An 18777-nucleotide genomic window follows, 5' to 3' on the forward strand; every position below is an offset into this window, starting at 1 on the left:
AGTTCAACAGGACACACAGAATGATATTGGGGCACAACAAGAACTAGAACTTCAGTTTCTTGCTCCTGGTGTTCTCAGCTGGATTTGGGGCTAGCCTACTTCTGCTTCTGGTGTTCTTTGCTGGGTTGGGGGCTAGTACAGCATGAACTTGAGGTGTTGTTGTCTGCTTCTTAACTAGAGAAGCTCCTCTAGCTGCTGCCCTCTTGTAATTCTTCCTGGGGCTGTCACAAGTGCAAACATATTCAAACATATTACATTTCATCTTTTGTGCATGATAACAAACATAAACAAATAAATATATAGATGTACCTGACTACACTAGCATTTGTAGATGATGGTGTTGGCTCTTGTAGTGGATCTGCTGGTGGATGTACTTCCTCTCCATCTGTTCCATCATCTACTTCTAGTGGATCTGATGGCTCTTTCACTGCCGACTCTTCTGCATTCTCTGCTCCCCAATGTTCATCTTCACCAAATGTTGCATCAACTGAATTTTTGCACTTGTTTACATGGTGGCCAAGTCTTCCACACCTGCCACACTTGTACTTCCTAGGACCAAGTCCCTTTCCTTCACTGCTAGACCTTATCCTAGTTTTCCTTGGCCTGCCTGGTGCTCTGTTTTGAACTGGAGCACATATTTTAAATCCTGGATTCACAATTTCCCACTGTAGTTTTCCTTCCAAAGCTGGAAGGTTATCAGCATATGTAGCTCTGAATTTCTCAACAGAGTAAAAGTTGTGCACATACTGATCTATTGCACTAGCTTCACCTCTTAGAGCAGTGATAAAGAAGAGAGCATGGATGCATGGCTTACCAGTTATTTGCCATTGTCTACAACTACAAGTCCAGTTCTGTAAGTCAACTGGGTACCTCCATTCTCTTTTTTCTTTGTCAGTAGCTGTAACTTCAGCCTCTTTTGGGCTTCTCCTAATCCAAGTCATCTCTAAACCTTTTGTTTTGCCATTAAGGCCTTCATTACAGATGGAACAATCAAGTGGCCTTCAAAATGGTCAATGGCAATCCTGTTCCTGATATCAAATTTCTGCATAATATACTGCCTGATCTTGTCACACAAATCAACTATGTGAAGCCCATTGTATTTCTTGATCCTTGAGTTGAAAGCTTCAGCTAGGTTGTTGTTCACATAGTCCACTTTGCAAGTATCATTGAAGAGTGCCCTAGCCCATATTTTTGTGTGGTGCTCCTCTAAATATTCTTTAACTTTGGGCCTGCTATGCAACTGATTTAGATGGTAGTTGTGCTTCTTTATGCTGTATGTAAGTGAGCATGGCCACAAATTGTCATCATAGAACTTGCCTTTGAACTTCTTGCTGAAGTTCTGAGCCAAATGTCTCATGCACTCCCTGTGCTCTACTCCAGCAAATACATCATCAACAGTTGTCTCCAATCCTTTGCAAGCATCAGTATGTATGACTAAACCATCTGGATGCCCTATGAGTTTCTCCAGTTGTTGGAAAAACCAAGTCCAACTCTCAGTTGACTCTGCTTCTATGACACCATAGGCAATAGGGAATAACCAGTTGTGAGCATCAAGGGCACAAGCAGAAACAAGCTGGCCCCTATACCTATCATTCAGTGCAGTTGCATCCACAGCAAGATAATGCCTGCAACCCTCCAAGAAACCTTTTTGACATGCCTTGAAACACACAAAAACTCTTCTGAAGCACTCCTTGTACATTTTCTTTCCTCTCACTGTGTACTCCACAGTGTGCTTGTCAATTTCAACTACACTGCCTGGTGATGTTCTCTCAACTTCAACTTTGAATGAATAAATAAGACTGAAACTCTCACTGTACTTCCCAAACATCTTGTCTAGGGCCAGCTCTTTACCAAAATAACACCTACTGTATGGCACCTCCACTCCATACTTCTCAGTCAACCTCTGCTGAATTTCCTTTGGGCCCATGCCTGGATTATTTCTAAGCCACTGCATACAAGCATCTGCTATCCATCTTCTCTTTGCAGCCCTCAATATCTGAGATCTATTAACACTTGGACAACTGTGAGGGTAAGGGTTGACCTTAATCTAGAAAGAAGAAGAACAAACAATTAGTAAATGCAACAGAATTGTTTCACAATTACTATAGAAACTACAGAAAGAAGAAAATGCATAAGTACCTGAAATAATGTGCTTCTCCTCATTAAAGAGGCATGTAGCCTCCACTTACATCTCTCAGAGGCACATTTGACAGTAAACCTTGTTGGGTCACTTTTCAAAATAATGAACTCTGTTTCACTCTTAATTGAGAAAGTTGCGACTGCATTTCTACACTCAACTGCAGAAGGAAAAACTACCCCTCCTCAATAGAGGAATTTTCTCTATCATACATCATTATAGGTATGTCCTCATCTCCAGTTCCAAATTCTGCATTGTCCTTCTCCTCTAACTTCTCATCTTCATCTGTATCTGAAAATTCAGCAGGATTGTAGGACTCATTTGCTTTATCTTCCTCAATGTTGTGCTCAGTATATCCTGGGTAAAGTTTCTCATCCTCTTCATCAGACAAAGGCTCTGCATCAGGCTCTGCTTCCTCCACAACAGGATCAACAGCTATGCTAGGTTTAGCTTGGGTTTTACTACAAGAATGCTCTGACTGAACATTTGCACTAGGAGTTGTAGGTGGCTTGCAGCTGCTGCTTGTAGCCCTTGTTTTAGTCAGTTTTCCAGATGCTTTAGAACTAGAGGGCCTTGAACCAGTGGGATTGGAATTTTTCTGTGATCTAGGCCTCTGAATAACATTGATTTCCAGATTGCATGACATGGTTTGTGCATTAGTAGCAAACATGACACCTAACTCACTATCAGACTGAATAGGAACCCAAGCAACTTTGGATGCATCCCAATACCTTATCTCCACAGCATCATATAATCCCCATGGATATTTGGCACAAATGGTTGCCCTTAACTGATCAAATGTGCTACTGTTGTCCACAACTAATGGAAATGTGAAGCCTTGTTCTTTTCCTTTTGTACCAGCACCAGATAAAATGCATGTCTCCATTCTAACACTGAGATTGAATGCTCTAGCCGGATCCATCCTATGCAAACATGTCACAATATTAAAATACATCAAGGGACTAGCCTAAATAAGATACAAACATGTATATCCTAACCTAAATCCACCAAGAAACAGTAGATCTAGGGGACAGAGGCAAGAGACAGCATATGTGGAGGAGATGGGGGAACTTACTGTGATGTTCTCTGAGATGACCGTGTTCTTCACTCGCAGGCGCCGCCTGTGGCAGCGCTGCCGTCCACGTCGTCCCCCATCGCCAGCAGAAGTGGATCTGGTGGGCGCTGATTCGGTCGCCGTCGCCGCCGCCGCCTAGGGTTTGTGAGAGAGTGGGGAACGAGAGAGTGGGGATGAGAGTGAGATGGGCCCGAGTGGTTTTTGTCCTAGCCAGGGGCATCTAGTGTCCAAAACAGAGTGTCGTATACGGTCAAATGGCGCTGACCAAGCGGAACCATGACGGAAGGGCAAAAATGAAAGAATCCCAAAGTGGCTTGGACAGAACATGTGAGTTTCTGAAACTAGGGGTAAAACAGACGACTGGGACACAACTAGGGGCATGAAACTAATTATCCCATAATAATAGTGTGTGTGCATTGGACTATGCTGGAATCTGCAAGCATTCAATTCAAGAGAGAAGACAAGGTAATGTGGGCTCTTTGTTAGATCAACAATAATGCATAGGAGAGCCACTCAACATTTTCATTATGGTCTTCTCCTCTCGACCCCCAAAGAAAATAAATAAAACTATTTACACGGGAAAGCTCCCAACAAGCAAAAGAAGAACGAGAAATCTTTTTGGGTTTTCTTCTAATTATTACTGCTACAGGCATGGAAAGTAAACTAGCTAAAAGCTACAACTATTTTTTTTACTTTTCTTAAGGTTTTTCAAACACACAAGAAGAAAGCTTAAAAAGAAAATAAACTAGCATGGATGATACAATGAAAAAGTATGAGCACCGACAACTGGCATGAGTGTGTGAACATGAATGTAATGTCGGTGAGAGATACGTACTCCCCCAAGCTTAGGTTTTTGGACTAAGTTGGTCTATGCCCACGGATCAAAGCTACCCTCTCCGGTGTACTGAGGAGGATGTTGGAAATATGCCCTAGAGGCAATAATAAATTAGTTATTATTATATTTCATTGTTCATGATAATCATTTATTATCCATGCTAGAATTGTATTGATAGGAAACTCAGATACATGTGTGGATACATAGACAACACCATGTCCCTAGTAAGCCTCTAGTTGACTAGCTCGTTGATCAATAGATGGTTACGGTTTCCTGACCATGGACATTGGATGTCGTTGATAACGGGATCACATCATTAGGAGAATGATGTGATGGACAAGACTCAATCCTAAGCCTAGCACAATATCGTGTAGTTCGTATGCTAAAGCTTTTCTAATGTCAAGTATCATTTCCTTAGACCATGAGATTGTGCAACTCCCGGATACCATAGGAGTGCTTTGGGTGTGCCAAACGTCACAACGTAACTGGGTGGCTATAAAGGTGCACTACGGGTATCTCCGAAAGTGTCTGTTGGGTTGGCACGAATCGAGACTGGGATTTGTCACTCCGTGTAACGGAGAGGTATCTCTGGGCCCACTCGGTAGGAAATCATCATGATGTGCACAATGTGACCAAGGAGTTGATCACGGGATGATGTGTTATGGAACAAGTAAAGAGACTTGCCGGTAAAGAGATTGAACAAGGTATTGGGATACCGACGATCGAATCTCGGGCAAGTATCGTACCGATAAACAAAGGGAATTGTATACGGGGTTGATTGAATCCTTGAGATCGTGGTTCATCCGATGAGATCATCGTGGAGCATGTGGGAACCAACATGGGTATCCAGATCCTGCTGTTGGTTATTGACGGGAGAGTTGTCTCGGCCATGTCTGCATGACTCCCGAGCCCGTAGGGTCTACACACTTAAGGTTCGATGACGCTAGGGTTATAGGGAAAGTATGTACGCGGTTACCGAATGTTGTTCGGAGTCCCGGATGAGATCCCGGACGTCACGAGGAGTTCCGGAATAGTCCGGAGGTAAATATTTATATATGGGAAGTCCCGTTTTGGTCACCAGAAAAGTTTCGGGTGCTATCGGTAACGTACCGGGACCACCGGGAGGGTCCCGGGGGTCCACCAGGTGGGGCCACCGGCCCTAGAAGGCTGCGTGGGCTAAGTGTGGGAGGGGACCAGCCCCAGGTGGGCTGGTGCGCCCCCCACCAGGGCCCAAGGCGCAAGGGAGAGTGGGAGGGGGCAAACCCTAGGTCCAGATGGGCCTTAAGGCCCACCCTAGGTGCGCCCCCCTCTCTCCCCCCCTTGGCCGCCACCCTAGTGGGTTTTGGGGCTGCCGCCACCCCTAGGGAGGGAACCCTAGATGGGGGCGCAGCCCCCCCCCTTCCGCTATATATACTTGAGGTATTGGGGGCTGCAAGACACACGAGATCATCTCCCTCTTGGCGCAGCCCTACCTCTCTCCCTCCTCGTCTCTCGTAGTGCTTGGCGAAGCCCTGCTGGAGTTCCGCGCTCCTCCACCACCACCATGCCATCGTGCTGCTGCTGGACGGAGTCTTCCCAACCTCTCCTTCTCCCCTTGCTGGATCAAGGCATGGGAGACGTCACCGGGTTGCACGTGTGTTGAACGCGGAGGCGCCGTGGTTCGGCGCTTAGATCAGAATCAACCGCGATCTGAATCGCTATGAGTACGACTCCTTCATCCGCGTTCTTGCAATGCTTCCGCTTAGCGATCTACAAGGGTATGTAGATGCACTCCCCTTCCCCTCGTTGCTAGATTACTAAATAGATTGATCTTGGTGATGCGTAGAAAATTTTAAATTTCTGCTACGATCCCCAACAGTGGCATCATGAGCTAGGTCTATGCGTAGTTTCTATGCACGAGTAGAACACAAGTTGTTGTGGGCGTCGATTTTGTCAATTTACTTGCTGTTACTAGTCTTATCTTGATTCGGCGGCATTGTGGGATGAAGCGGCCCGGACCGACCTTACACGTACTCTTACGTGAGACTGGTTCCACCGACTGACATGCACTAGTTGCATAAGGTGGCTAGCGGGTGTCTGTATCTCCCACTTTAGTCGGATCGGATTCGATGAAAAGGGTCCTTATGAAGGGTAAATAGAAATTGGCATATCACGTTGTGGTTTTGGCGTAGGTAAGAAACGTTCTTACTAGAAACCTATAGCAACCACGTAAAAACTTGCAACAACAATTAGAGGACGTCTAACTTGTTTCTGCAGCATGTGTCGTGTGATGTGATATGGCCAAAAGGATGTGATGAATGATATATGTGATGTATGAGATTGATCATGTTCTTGTAATAGGAATCACGACTTGCATGTCGATGAGTATGACAACCGGCAGGAGCCATAGGAGTTGTCTTAATTTAATTATGACCCGCGTGTCAACTTAAACATCATGTAATTACTTTAATTTATTGCTAAACGGTTAGCCATAGTAGTAGAAGTAATAGTTGACGAGACGACTTCATGAAGACACGATGATGGAGATCATGGTGTCATGCCGGTGACGATGATGATCATGGCGCCCCGAAGATGGAGATCAAAAGGAGCAAAATGATATTGGCCATATCATGTCACTATTTGATTGCATGTGATGTTTATCATGTTTTACATCTTATTTGCTTAGAACGACGGTAGCTTAAATAAGATGATCCCTTGCAATAATTTCAAGAAAGTGGTCCCCCTAACTGTGCACCGTTGCGAAGGTTCGTTGTTTCAAAGCACCACGTGATGATCGGGTGTGATAGATTCTAACGTTCGAATACAACAGGTGTAAGCCAGATTTACACATGCAATACACTTAGGTTGACTTGACGAGCCTAGCATGTACAGACATGGCCTCGGAACACGGAAGACCGAAAGGTCGAACCTGAGTTGTATAGAAGATACGATCAACATGAAGATGTTCACCGATGATGACTAGTCCGTCTCACGTGATGATCGGACACGGCCTAGTTGACTCGGATCATGTATCACTTAGATGACTAGAGGGATGTCTATCTGAGTGGGAGTTCATTAAATAATTTGATTAGATGAACTTAATTATCATGAACATAGTCTAAATTGTCTTTGCAAATATGTTGTAGATAAATAGCTCACGTTGTAGCTCCCTGTTTCAATACATTCCTAGAGAAAGACTAAGTTGAAAGATATGGTAAGCAATGATGCGGAGTGGGTCCGTAGTCCCAGGAGTGTCCTCACTACTACATAGAAGGCTTACGTCTTTGATGCCCCGCTCGATGTGCAAACCCCTACAACGTCGTCTGTGGATGTTGTGAACACCTGACAGACACATCCCGATGACTACTTGATAGTTTAGTGCACCATACTTTACGGCTTAGAATCGGGATTCCAATGACGTTTTGAACGCCATAAGACATATGAGATGTTCCAAGAGCTGAAATTGGGATTTCAGGCTCATGCCCGTGTTGAGAGGTATGAGACCTCTGACAAGTTCTTTTGCCAACAAGATGGAGGAGAATAGCTCAGCTAGTGAGCATGTGCTCAGAATGTCTGGGTGCTGCAATCACTTAAATCAGGTAGGAGTTAAACTTCCAGATAAGATAGTGATTGATAGAGTTCTCTATCCACTATCACTAAGCTACTAGATCTTCGTGATAAACTATGACATGCAAGGGATGGAGTTGATCCCGGAGCTGTTCGCGGTGCTTAAGACCGCAAAAGGTAGAAATAAAGAAGGAGCATCAAGTGTTGATGGTTTAACAAGACCACTGGTTTCAAGAAGGGCAAGGGCTAGAAGGGAAACTTCATGGATGGCAAACCAATTGCCGCTCCAGTGAAGGAACCCAAGGTTGAACCCAAACCCGAGACTAAGTGCTTCTATTGTAAGGGGAACGGTCACTCGTAGCGGAACTACCCCAAATACATGGTAGATAAGAAGGCTGGCAACTTCAACAAAGTATATACGTGTTATTAATGTGTACCTCACCAGTACTCCTGGTAGCACCTGGGTATTAGATACCGGTTCAGTTACTATTATTGGTGACTTGAAGCAAAAGCTATGGACTAAACGGAGACTGGCTAAGGGCGAGGTGATGATGTGTGTTGGAAGTGTTTCCAAAGTTGATGAGATCACCATCGCACGCTCCATCTGCATTCGGGATTAGTATTGAACCTAGATAAATATTATCAGGTGTCTACGTTGAGCATGAATATGATTAGATCATGTTCATTGCAATACGGTTATTCATTTAAGTTAGAGAATAATGTTATTCGGTTTACATGAATAATACCTTTCATGGTCATGCACCCTATGTGAATGGTTCAGTGAATCTCGGTCATGGTAATACACATGTTCACGCCAAAAGATGTAGATAGTACCACTTTCTTGTGGCACTGCCGCTTAGGTCATATTGGCGTGAGATGCATGAAGAAACTCCATGTCGATGGATGTTTGGAGTCACTTGATTTTGAATCGCTTGACACATGCGAGCCATGCCTCATGGGCAGGATGACTAAGACCCCGTTTTCAGGTACAATGAAACGGGCAAGTGACTTGTTGGAAATCATAATGTTGATGCGTGTGATCCAATGAGAATTGAAGCGTGCGGTGGATATTGCTATTTTCTCATCTTCACTGACGATTTGAGTAGATATAGGTATATTTACTTAATGAAGCCCAAGTCTGAAACGTTTGAAAAGTTCAAGCGATTTCAGAGTGAAGTTAAGAATCATCATAAAAGAAGATCAAATTCCTATGATCTGATCAATGAGAATTTCTGAGTTATGAGTTTGGCAATCACTTAAGACATTGTGGAATTGTTTCACAGTTGAAGCCACCTGGAACACCACAGGGTAATGGTGTGTCCGGACGTCGTAATCGGACCCTATGAGATATGGTGCGATCTATGATGTCTCTTACCGATCTATCGTTTTCATTTTGAGGTTATGTGTCGGTGCCAAAACCGGCGGATCTCGGGTAGTGGGTCCCGAACTGTGCGTCTAGGCCGGATGGTAACAGGAGGCAGGGAACACGATGTTTTACCTAGGTTCGGGCCCTCTTGATGGAGGTAAAACCCTACGTCCTGCTTGATTAATATTGATGATATGGGTAGTACAAGAGTAGATCTACCACGAGATCAAGGAGGCTAAACCCTAGAAGCTAGCCTATGGTATGATTGTTGTATATGGAGTTGATTGCCTACGGACTACAACCCTCCGGTTTATATAGACACCGGATAGGGTTAGGGTTACATAGATTCGGTTACAATGGTAGGAGATCTTGAATATCCGCATCGCCAAGCTTGCCTTCCACGCCAAGGAAAGTCCCATCCGGACACGGGACGAAGTCTTCAATCTTGTATCTTCATAGTCCAGGAGTCCGGCTGAAGGTATAGTCCGGCTACCCGAACACCCCCTAATCCAGGACTCCCTCAGTAGCCCCTGAACCAGGCTTCAATGACGACGAGTCCGGCGCGCAAATTGTCTTCGGCATTGCAAGGCGGGTTCCTCCTCCAAGTCCTTCATAGAAGATTGTAAACACCAAGAGTAGTGTCCGGATCTGCAAAATAAGCTTCCACATATTGCCATAGAGAGAATAATATTAACACAAATCAAATCTGCTGACGTATTCCGCAGTGCATCAACACACTACAGCCAAGTCCTTTAGTTGAATCGATTTCACTTTTCCACCTCAGCGTGTTTTGCGAGGAAGTTTCCTTGGCACGTCTTGTCAAAGCAGAGATCGTGTGCCCCCCTTTCATGGGATTCTCATCAATACGGACGTGGGTAACCCAATCGTGCCCGTTAGCATGTTTTCTCGATTAAAGGCAGGTCCCAAACGGTTACGGGGAGGGCTCCTCCTATTCAACCTCTTATAAAGAGACTAGGGCCTTACTCCTTTTCTCCAATCCCAAAACGAGTTCGCCCGTCGCCTCGAGTTCCAACACCCTAGGCTCCAGATTCTGGGCGCCTCAGACCTTCGACAATGTCTGGTTCCGACCTTCAAGGCCGATGGATGCCGGAGGAGGACGTGCTAAAGTTGAGAGAGGCTAAGTTCTTGACCGCCGAAATTTCGCACAGGTTGCCTGCTCAAAGGCAGGCTATCCCCAGTCCCCAGCCTGGTGAGAGCGTAGTGTTCGTGTCTCACTTCCTTCGGGGGTTAGGCTTCCCGATGGATCCCTTTGTGAGGGGACTGCTGTTTTATTACGGGCTGGAATTTCACGACTTAGCTCCGGAGCCATCCTCCATATCTCCTCGTTTATCGTTGTATGCGAAGCGTTCCTCCGTGTTACCCCTCACTTCGGATTATGGCTCAAGACTTTCAAAGTGGAGCCGAAGATGATCAAGGGACGGCACGCAGAGTGCGGAGGCGCTGTTATAAGCAAAAACGCTGATGCTCCATGGCCCGAGGGCTCTTTTCAAGAGGAGCTAGGCTTGTGGCAACGAGAGTGGTTTTATATCACCACTCCCCGGAGCACCAAGTGGGTGGCACTTCCTGCCTTTCGCTCGGGTCCCCCACCACGGCTAGCGTCATGGGATAACAGAGGGTAGATTGGGGTTTGCCCAAAGACGTGCCCTTGTTACAGGTCCGCATTAAGGATCTCTTGGAAGGAGACCTCAGCCTGGTCAAGGTGACGCAGGTCATGCTGACTCGCCGAATATTGCCCGTCAAACGTCGCTCCCTTCGCCTGTGGGAGTTTAATCCAGAGGGACCACGAGCTCTCCAGAATTTCGTGGGCGCAACGCCCGCGGAGATGTATAAACTGTTCTTTGGATCACAAGAGATGTGTCCGGATTTAACCGAGGACGTAGGCCTAAGCTGCAATCGCCCGGATACTCAAGTAAGCAACCTTGTGCCCGGACCTTCTATCCGTATAATTGTCATAAACTTGCCCCTAAAAGAGCCGTCCTTTTAAACAGGAGTGGATAGCGAAGGCAAAGCTGATCAGGTGTCCGGCTCCCCTTCCTGAAACCAGGCCGGATCCCATGCTGGTCAGGATGCTGGAAATAATGCCTTTGGAGGGGGAGGATAAGGAAGCTATGGCCTCCTCGAAGGAGGCTGCTCCGAAGGGAGGAACCGACAATTCCTCTCCTAAGGGGAAGAAGAGAGCCGCCTCTGACGACCCGGAAACCATGGCCTCGAAGCGGGGGGAAAAATCCTCGTCAGAGGGTCCGACGCCGGGGAGTTCCTCGGCCGGACTACGCCCTCAAGGGGATCAGCCCTCCAGCGAGCCGTAAGTAGATTAAGATTTTCCTTTTGAGGGATGAGGGAAATCCTTGATTTAGATCTGAGAAGATTAACCGAATTTTTACCTTGTAGCTCGGACCTCAGCCCTTCTCAGCAGAGCTCGTCTTCGGGGGATCTCCTTCCGGAGATGATGGAGAGCGGGACGCCTCCCCCTGCCGTGGCGCCTAGCGAGGTGGGCGACCCTGAGGTGTCATCGCAGAGGGTTTCTCCGAATCCGGCAGGGGCGGAAGATAGCTATGTGGCCCCCCGAGGTTCTCCGCGTCCGGCCTTCGAAAGAGGTCGCGGGACAAGTCCGGCACCGTCTGGTGCTCGGCCGGAGGAGCTAAAGATTCTGCTGGGGCGAGCTTCTATCTCAGAGGAGCACCGTGCATTGATGGGCACGGTGATTGAAAGGATCTCATCCGCAAAGAGCGGATTGCATGAGGCCGTCAAAAGTTTACTGACGGGTTTTGAGGTACATTAGATAATGTACACTTTTGTCAGTTGCGCATGAATAAGATGCGCCCTGTGTAGATAGTAGCCCCTGAGACTCTGCGCGTCGTCAAGAAATGACGGCATGCGGAGGATCATAATCCCAGGTCTAAGATGTCGCCTTTGAATGTAGGCGGCACGGTGTCCGGAATCGAGCCGAACTGATGATTTTGCCGGACTAAAGCGGCAATTGGACGTGGCAGATGCCGACATCGCGCTTGTCAACAAGCGGCTTGATGAGGCTCAAGGTATGTAATTCCTCGGGCGGCATCAGGTAAGAAGAGTTTTATGCCAGTGTCTTACGATGTGTGTGCTTGACGCAGATGGTGCGGCCGCCGTGGAGAGTCTTAGGGCAGAACTTTCCCGAGCTAAAGAACAAGCCAGAGAAAGTGATGCGGCTGCCAAGAAAGCCCTTGAAGAGCTGAGAGCCGAACAGGCTGCTCATTGCCGAAGCAAGGAAGAGATGGCCGAAAAGTTAAAGAGTGCTGCAGACTGTTGCAGACTTCTTGAGAAAGAAGACCAGGCGAAACAGACGGACTTAGAGAAGGCCGTTGCCAATGCCAAGGACGCACGCTCTGCGATGAGAGCTGTGAAGGAGGAGCTGCGTCAGGCCGAACAGATTGCGGCTGGAAAGCCCTTTATGCTGCGAAGGAAATTTTGCGATCCGAAGTTTGCTCCGTTGGACCGGATGTGGAGTGTGGAGGATACCTATCTGGATTTGGCAGCGAGTGGTGCTGATGCGATCGAACACTTTCGAGATCAGAAAGATCGCGAAGTGGAAAAGCTTTTCTGGTCACAGTTTCACAATCCAGAGCATCCGCTGGCAGTGGACGATCGTTTGGCTCAATGGGCCGAACTGAATAGGTTGTCCGGACTCGCCATGAAGTACGTCATGGGTCATCTGTGGCCGGGGAGATCGGAGCCGAAGAGTTATTTCAGCTTGGTGCAGCAATTCCTTGACGCGGTGCCGCGTATTAATGCAATGAAGAGGTCAGCCTGCATAGAGGGCGCAAGGATGGCTCTTGCCCGTGTCAAGACATACTGGGCAGAGATGGAGACCACCATTGTTGCATCCCGAGATTCGGACAAAAGCCGAGTACCCTCCGAGCACTATTTTTAGGAAGTCCTTGAAGGCGCTCGTGTAATAGAGACGCATTGCTCGAAAGATGCTATGTTATGATAGCATATGTAATTATAAAGTAATATTTTGATAAACTGTAGTGGCCTTTTTATACTTGTGCCTTCAAGTATTGGGAACACCTCCTGTGCGGCCGTTTTAAGATATATATATATACAAAATCTGAAAGATGGTAGTCGTTGGCTTCAGCCCCCATGCACATAGTGCGGGGGTGCTCGCATAAGACGCATTTTCACACTTAACCCAATGTCTTGGTCCTACAAAGGAGGTGATAGCGCAGCGGGCCAGGCAACCGGACTATAATGCTTTAACACTTTCACTTAGCCATAGGAGCTTGACAGTGAGACTATTTAGGTAGCCCCTTGGTGGCGACTGCGCTCGCCCGAGTTCGGGGCGCGTATGTGCCTGACCGGGAAGCGGCCCTTCGTTAAAGCGGAGGAATCCGATAGATTCCGATAGGTCATCGAGTGGCTGACTAGTCTCACGCTACATCATGACAGTCAGTTTTCGGCTTTCTCTACTGAGGTGCTCGCCCGGCCGAACCGGGGCACAATCGCAGTAGTTCTCCTGGTGCTACCTTAGCCGATAGAGCGGAACGTAAGGTAGCCGAACTCAGGAGCCGGGCAACCCAACATTTGACCAAAGACATGATTCGGAGCCGATGCATATAATGCCAAAACTCGCGACGCCGAACACTCCCTAAGGTGTTCGGTCTTTATGAGTGCGGGCGAAACAACACTCTTTATTAAAAAAGCCCCTAGTGTCCAGGTACGTGCAAAAATTCTGACGTGGCCACATGCCAAGACGCCAGCCTCCTCCTTGGTTATATCAGAAAAAACCAGGGGATGTATAGCAACAAGAGACAGTAAAAAAGGTTTACGCAGGGTCTTAATCTAAAAAGAATCCTTTAGGACGGGTCCCTACTGCACGTTTGCGCCTGTGTCTCCGTTGTGCCGTATCCTGGACGGGCGCCGCACGACGTTCATCTGTAAAAGAGAGGAACTGAGTTGAAAACGGGTCGTGCCAAAAAAGTTTAAAATAAACAAAGTATAAAGTAAAATATATAAAATTGAGCTTTATTGTCTCTTATTGTATATGCATGGAGCCCCTAGTGCGGGGGTATATGGCCACTAGGCCTGCATCAATGATGATTTTGCACCGAACTTGTCTATCCGCGTTCGTGGTCTTGAATGACCTATTTCGAAGTTTTTTGGCCGGTGAGGCCATTTTGCTGTGGGGCTGTCAAAGTGGCCGCACAGTCCTCCGCTTGGGGAGGCGCACTTTAGTGCTTCCCCTTCAAAGAGATGATGCCTCGTGGACCGGGCATCTTAAGCGTAAGAGATGCATAATGCGGTATTGCGTTAAAGCGAGCGAAAGCTTCGCGTCCCGGTAGTGCTTGATAGCGACTTGAGAATGGGACAATATGGAAGGTCAGCTTTTCGCGGCGGAAGTTATCGGCAGAGCCGAATATGACTTCGAGCCGGAGAAAACCCATACAATGGGTGTCCGGACCAGGTATTACCCCTTGAAAGGAGGTTTTGCTGCGGCGGATTCTTGCTGGGTTTATCCCCATGTGCTGGATTGTATCCTGATATATCAGGTTTAGTCCACTGCCGCCGTCCATAAGGACATTTGAAAACTGGAGTCCGCCAATTATTGGATCGAGTATCAAGGCAGTCCAGCCTACATTCTTGACATTTCTAGAATAATCTAGCTGATCGAAGATGATCGGTTTTGACAACCAGTGGCAGGACCCTTTGGGGATGGGCCGTGTGGTGCGTACCTTTACGGGCGCCGCACGTTTTGTTATGTGAAGTGAGTTCACTGTTTTTACTTCTTGTGGGAAGTTCTTCTATTTCCTGGTGCTCTGCTTTTGGGGTTCGTCCTCGTCTTCGCTTGGTGTGTCGAGCCCCTTGTGTTCGGCATTGAGTCTGCTGGATTGTTTGAAAACCCAACAGTCTCTGTGGGTATGGTTAGCAGGCTTCCCGGGAGTACTGTGTATCTGACATATCCTGTCCAGGATTTTATTTAGGTTGGATGGATCGTCCCTGTTATCCTGGGGGGGGGGGCGATTTTGCCTGATTTTGTCGTGAGCCTTTGAATCCGGCATTGACTGCCATGCTCTTCGGACTTTTGTCCTTAGTCCAGCGACGGTCCTTGTTGCGTCGCGGTTTTCCGTTTCCATCCCTAATGTCGGATGTACTTGGGTCGCTGGGGCTGCACCTTGCCAACCAGCTGTCCTCCCTTGTACAAAAGCGGGTCATGAGGCTTGTTAGTGCGGCCATTGTTCTTGGCTTTTCTTGGCCGAGGTGTCTGGCGAGCCATTCGTCTCGGACGTTATGCCTGAAAGCTGCTAAGGCTTCGGCGTCCGGACAGTCGACTATCTGATTCTTTTTAGTGAGGAATCTATTCCAGAACTGCCGAGCTGATTCTCCGGGTTGTTGAGTTATGTGACTAAGATCGTCTGCATCCAGAGGGCGGACATAGGTCCCTTGAAAGTTTGCTCGGAAAGCATCCTCGAGATCTTCCCAGCTTCCGATTGTGTTTTCGGGAAGGCTTTTAAGCCAATGCCGGGCTGGCCCTTTAAGCTTAAGGGGTAAATATTTTATGGCGTGGAGATCATCTCCTCTAGCCATGTGTATGTGGAGGATGTAATCCTCGATCCAAACTCCAGGGTCTGTTGTTCCATCATATGCCTCTATGTTTACGGGTTTGAATCCCTCTGGGAATTCATAGTCCAGGACCTCATCGGTGAAACATAGGGGGTGTGCGGCGCCCATGTATTTGGGTGTGCCGGATTTTGATGATGGCTTCATAGCGTTGCTTACGAGAGCTTGCTTTCTTGGCCCATAAATGGACCTAACTGGGCCATGATGCGAATCCTTAGGTGGGTCGCATGCCGATTTAGGTGCGGCGCCGCTTGCCGCTTTATGGGGTCGTCTATCCGACCGTGTGGCTTTCTCATTTTTTGAATGCGAGGGCTCTAGGGCCTCTTCGTCGAATTCAGGCAGTAGCTTTCTTTTCGGATAGCTTTTAGTGCGGCGACTGTCGCCGTATTTATCTGCGGTATTGATTACTTTGCTCCATCTAATCCGGAGTGCATCTTCCGCTGTTTTTAGCTTCCGCTTCTGCTTTTTTAGGCTGCGTGCAGTTGCAACGAGCCTCTCGTGGAGATTCTTCTGCTCCGTAGGTTTATCCGGCGTGAGGTCGTCCGGAATGCCGTTTTCGCCGGAGGAGGGATGTTCAATTTCTCTATCCGTGTTGCCCTGTTTGGACGATTGCTCTAAGGCCTGCTCGTCGTCTACCGGCTCGTCCTGCTCTATGGCTGGGTTTTTGTCAAGGCGGGGCTTGGGTCGGCGTTTACGCCGACGCTTTGATTGCTTTTCGGGGAGTCGATCTCCCATCCCATCCCCTTTTTCCTCGTTGTCGCTTCCTTTAGGGGTGTCCACCATGTACACATCATGAGATGAGGTGGCTGTCCAATGCCCTATGGGCGTTGGTTCGTCGGTATCTCCTGCATCGTCATCCATGTTGTCAATGTCTCCAGAGTCGAAGTTGAGCACGTCGTTTAAATTGTCGACAGTGGCTACCAAGTGGGTGGTGGGTGGGCTTTGAATTTCTTCATCGTCCGTATCCCATCCTCGCTGAACGTAGTTCGGCCAGGGCTCTCCTGACAAAGAGAGAGACTTGAGAGAGTTCAGGATATCGCTAAAAGGCGAGTGCTGAAAGATGTCTGCGGCGGTGAACTCCATTATCGGCGCCCAATCGGATTCGATTGGCAGGGGCGCGGGGGGTTCGGAGTCCGGGGAGGAGTCCGGATCCTCGGAGTCACGGGTCGTGCAGAGTGCGGGGCTAGCGTTCGGCTGGATCACTTTTGGGATCGCAGCCCCCGAGGTGACGTCCAACCACTCATCCTCGATTGGCGCAATAGGCTCCGAGTTAGGGGTCGGAACGGATGTGTGTGCGGCCTCCAGGACACTGTCTGGGGGCAGAGCTAGATCATGCCCCTCGAGGTAGTGCAGCGCGCTTGGCCGTGGCTCGAACCCGTCGAAGATCAAGTCTCCGCGGATGTCAGTCGTGTAGTTTAAGCTTCCAAATCTGACTTGATGGCCAGGGGCGTAGCTTTCGATCTGCTCCAGGTGGCCGAGCGAATTGGCCTGCAGAGCGAAGCCGCCGAAGACGAAGATCTGTCCGGGGAGAAAAGTCTCACCCTGGACCGCATCGTTGTTGATGATCAAAGGAGCCATCGGGCCTAAAGGCGACGACACAGAGGAACTCTCAATGAAAGCACCAATGTCGGTGTCAAAACTGGCGGATCTTGGGTAGTGGGTCCCGAACTGTGTGTCTAGGCCGGATGGTAACAGGAGGCAGGGAACACGATGTTTTACCCAGGTTCGGGCCCTCTTGATGGAGGTAAAACCCTACGTCCTGCTTGATTAATATTGATGATATGGGTAGTACAAGATTAGATCTACCACGAGATCAAGGAGGGTAAACCCTAGAAGCTAGCCTATGGTATGATTGTTGTATATGGAGTTGATTGCCTACGGACTACAACCCTCCGGTTTATATAGACACCGGATAGGGTTAGGGTTACATAGAGTCGGTTACAATGGTAGGAGATCTTGAATATCCGCATCGCCAAGCTTGCCTTCCACGCCAAGGAAAGTCCCATCCGGACACGAGACGAAGTCTTCAATCTTGTATCTTCATAGTCCAGGAGTCCGGCTGAAGGTATAGTCCGGCTACCCGAACACCCCCTAATCCAGGAGTCCCTCATTATGCATTAGAGACAGCTGCATTCACTTTAGATAGGGCATCATCTAAGTCCGTTGAGACGACGTCGAACATTGGTTTGGCAAGAAACCAAAGGTGCCATTTCTTAATGTTTGGGGCTGCGATGCTTAAGGCTTCAGCCGGAGAAGCTCGAACCTAAAAGTGGACAAACACATCTTCATAGGATACCCAAAGGTGACAGTTGGGTATACCTTCTATCTCAGATCTGAGGGCAAATTTTTTGTCACTAAGAACGGGTCCTTTCTCGAGAAGGAGTTTCTCTCTAAAGAATTGAGTGGGAGGAAGATAGAACTTGATGAGATTGTTGAACCTCTACTTCAACCAGAAAGTGATGCAACACACAAAGATGTTTCTGTGGCGCCTATGTCGGTTGAAGAGGAAGTTAATGATAGTGATCATGAAGCTTCGGATCAAGTTGCTATCTAACCTCGTAGGTCGACAAGGATATGTACTACTCCTGAGTGGTACGGTGATCCTGTCTTAGATATCATGTCGTTAGACAACAATGAACCTACGAGCTATGGAGAAGCGATGGTGGGCCCGTATTCCGACAAATGGTTAGAAGCCATGAAATCCGAGATAGGATCCATGTATCAGAACAAAGTATGGACTTTGGTAAACTTGCCCGATGATCGGCAAGCCATTGAGAATAAATGGATCTTTAAGAAGAAGACGAACACGGACGGTAATGTCACCGTCTATGAAGCTCGACTTGTGGCAAAAAGTTGTTCACAAGTTCAAGGAGTTGACTACGATGAGATTTTCTCACCCGTAGCGATGCTTAAGTCCGTCGGAATCATGTTAGCATTAGCTGTATTTTTCGATTATGAAATCTGACAGATGGATGTCAAAAACAAGTTTTCTTACCAGTTTTCGTAAGAAAAAGTTGTATGTGATACAATAAAAGGTTTTGTCGATCCTAAGGATGCTAAAAGGTATGCTGGCTCCAGCAATCCTTCTATGGACTAGAGCAAGCATCTCGGAGTCGGAATATATGCTTTGATGGAGTGATTAAAGCTTTTAGGTTTATACAATGTTTGCTAGAAACTTGTATTTACAAGAAAGTGAGTGGGAG

At 47.7% G+C, this 18777-nt stretch overlaps 1 protein-coding gene across 1 annotated transcript; it reads right to left on the minus strand.

Moving 5' to 3' along the window:
* Nucleotides 1–943: 943 nt before the first annotated feature.
* On the minus strand, nt 944–2163 carry LOC147975998 (uncharacterized). Its single transcript, XM_087520677.1, has 2 exons — nt 2140–2163; nt 944–2047 (listed from the first exon to the last, which is right to left on the minus strand). Exons 1-2 carry the CDS (start codon nt 2161–2163, stop codon nt 944–946), a joined length of 1128 nt encoding a protein of 375 aa, XP_087376803.1.
* Nucleotides 2164–18777: the final 16614 nt, after the last annotated feature.

The sequence above is a fragment of the Triticum urartu genome, chromosome 4A, assembly GCF_056163025.1.
Source record: "Triticum urartu cultivar PI428250 chromosome 4A, HENAU_Tu73, whole genome shotgun sequence".
Taxonomy (NCBI): Eukaryota; Viridiplantae; Streptophyta; class Magnoliopsida; order Poales; family Poaceae; genus Triticum; species Triticum urartu.

What these genes read in the sequence shown, in the direction of transcription:
- LOC147975998 (XM_087520677.1), bottom strand. Translation starts at nt 2,163, where the DNA reads ATGAGGAGAAGCACATTATTTCAG. An exon ending in GGAGAAGCACATTATTTCAG is followed by an intron (nt 2,048 to 2,139) that starts GTACTTATGCAT and finishes TCTTCTTTCTAG; the next exon opens with ATTAAGGTCAACCCTTACCC.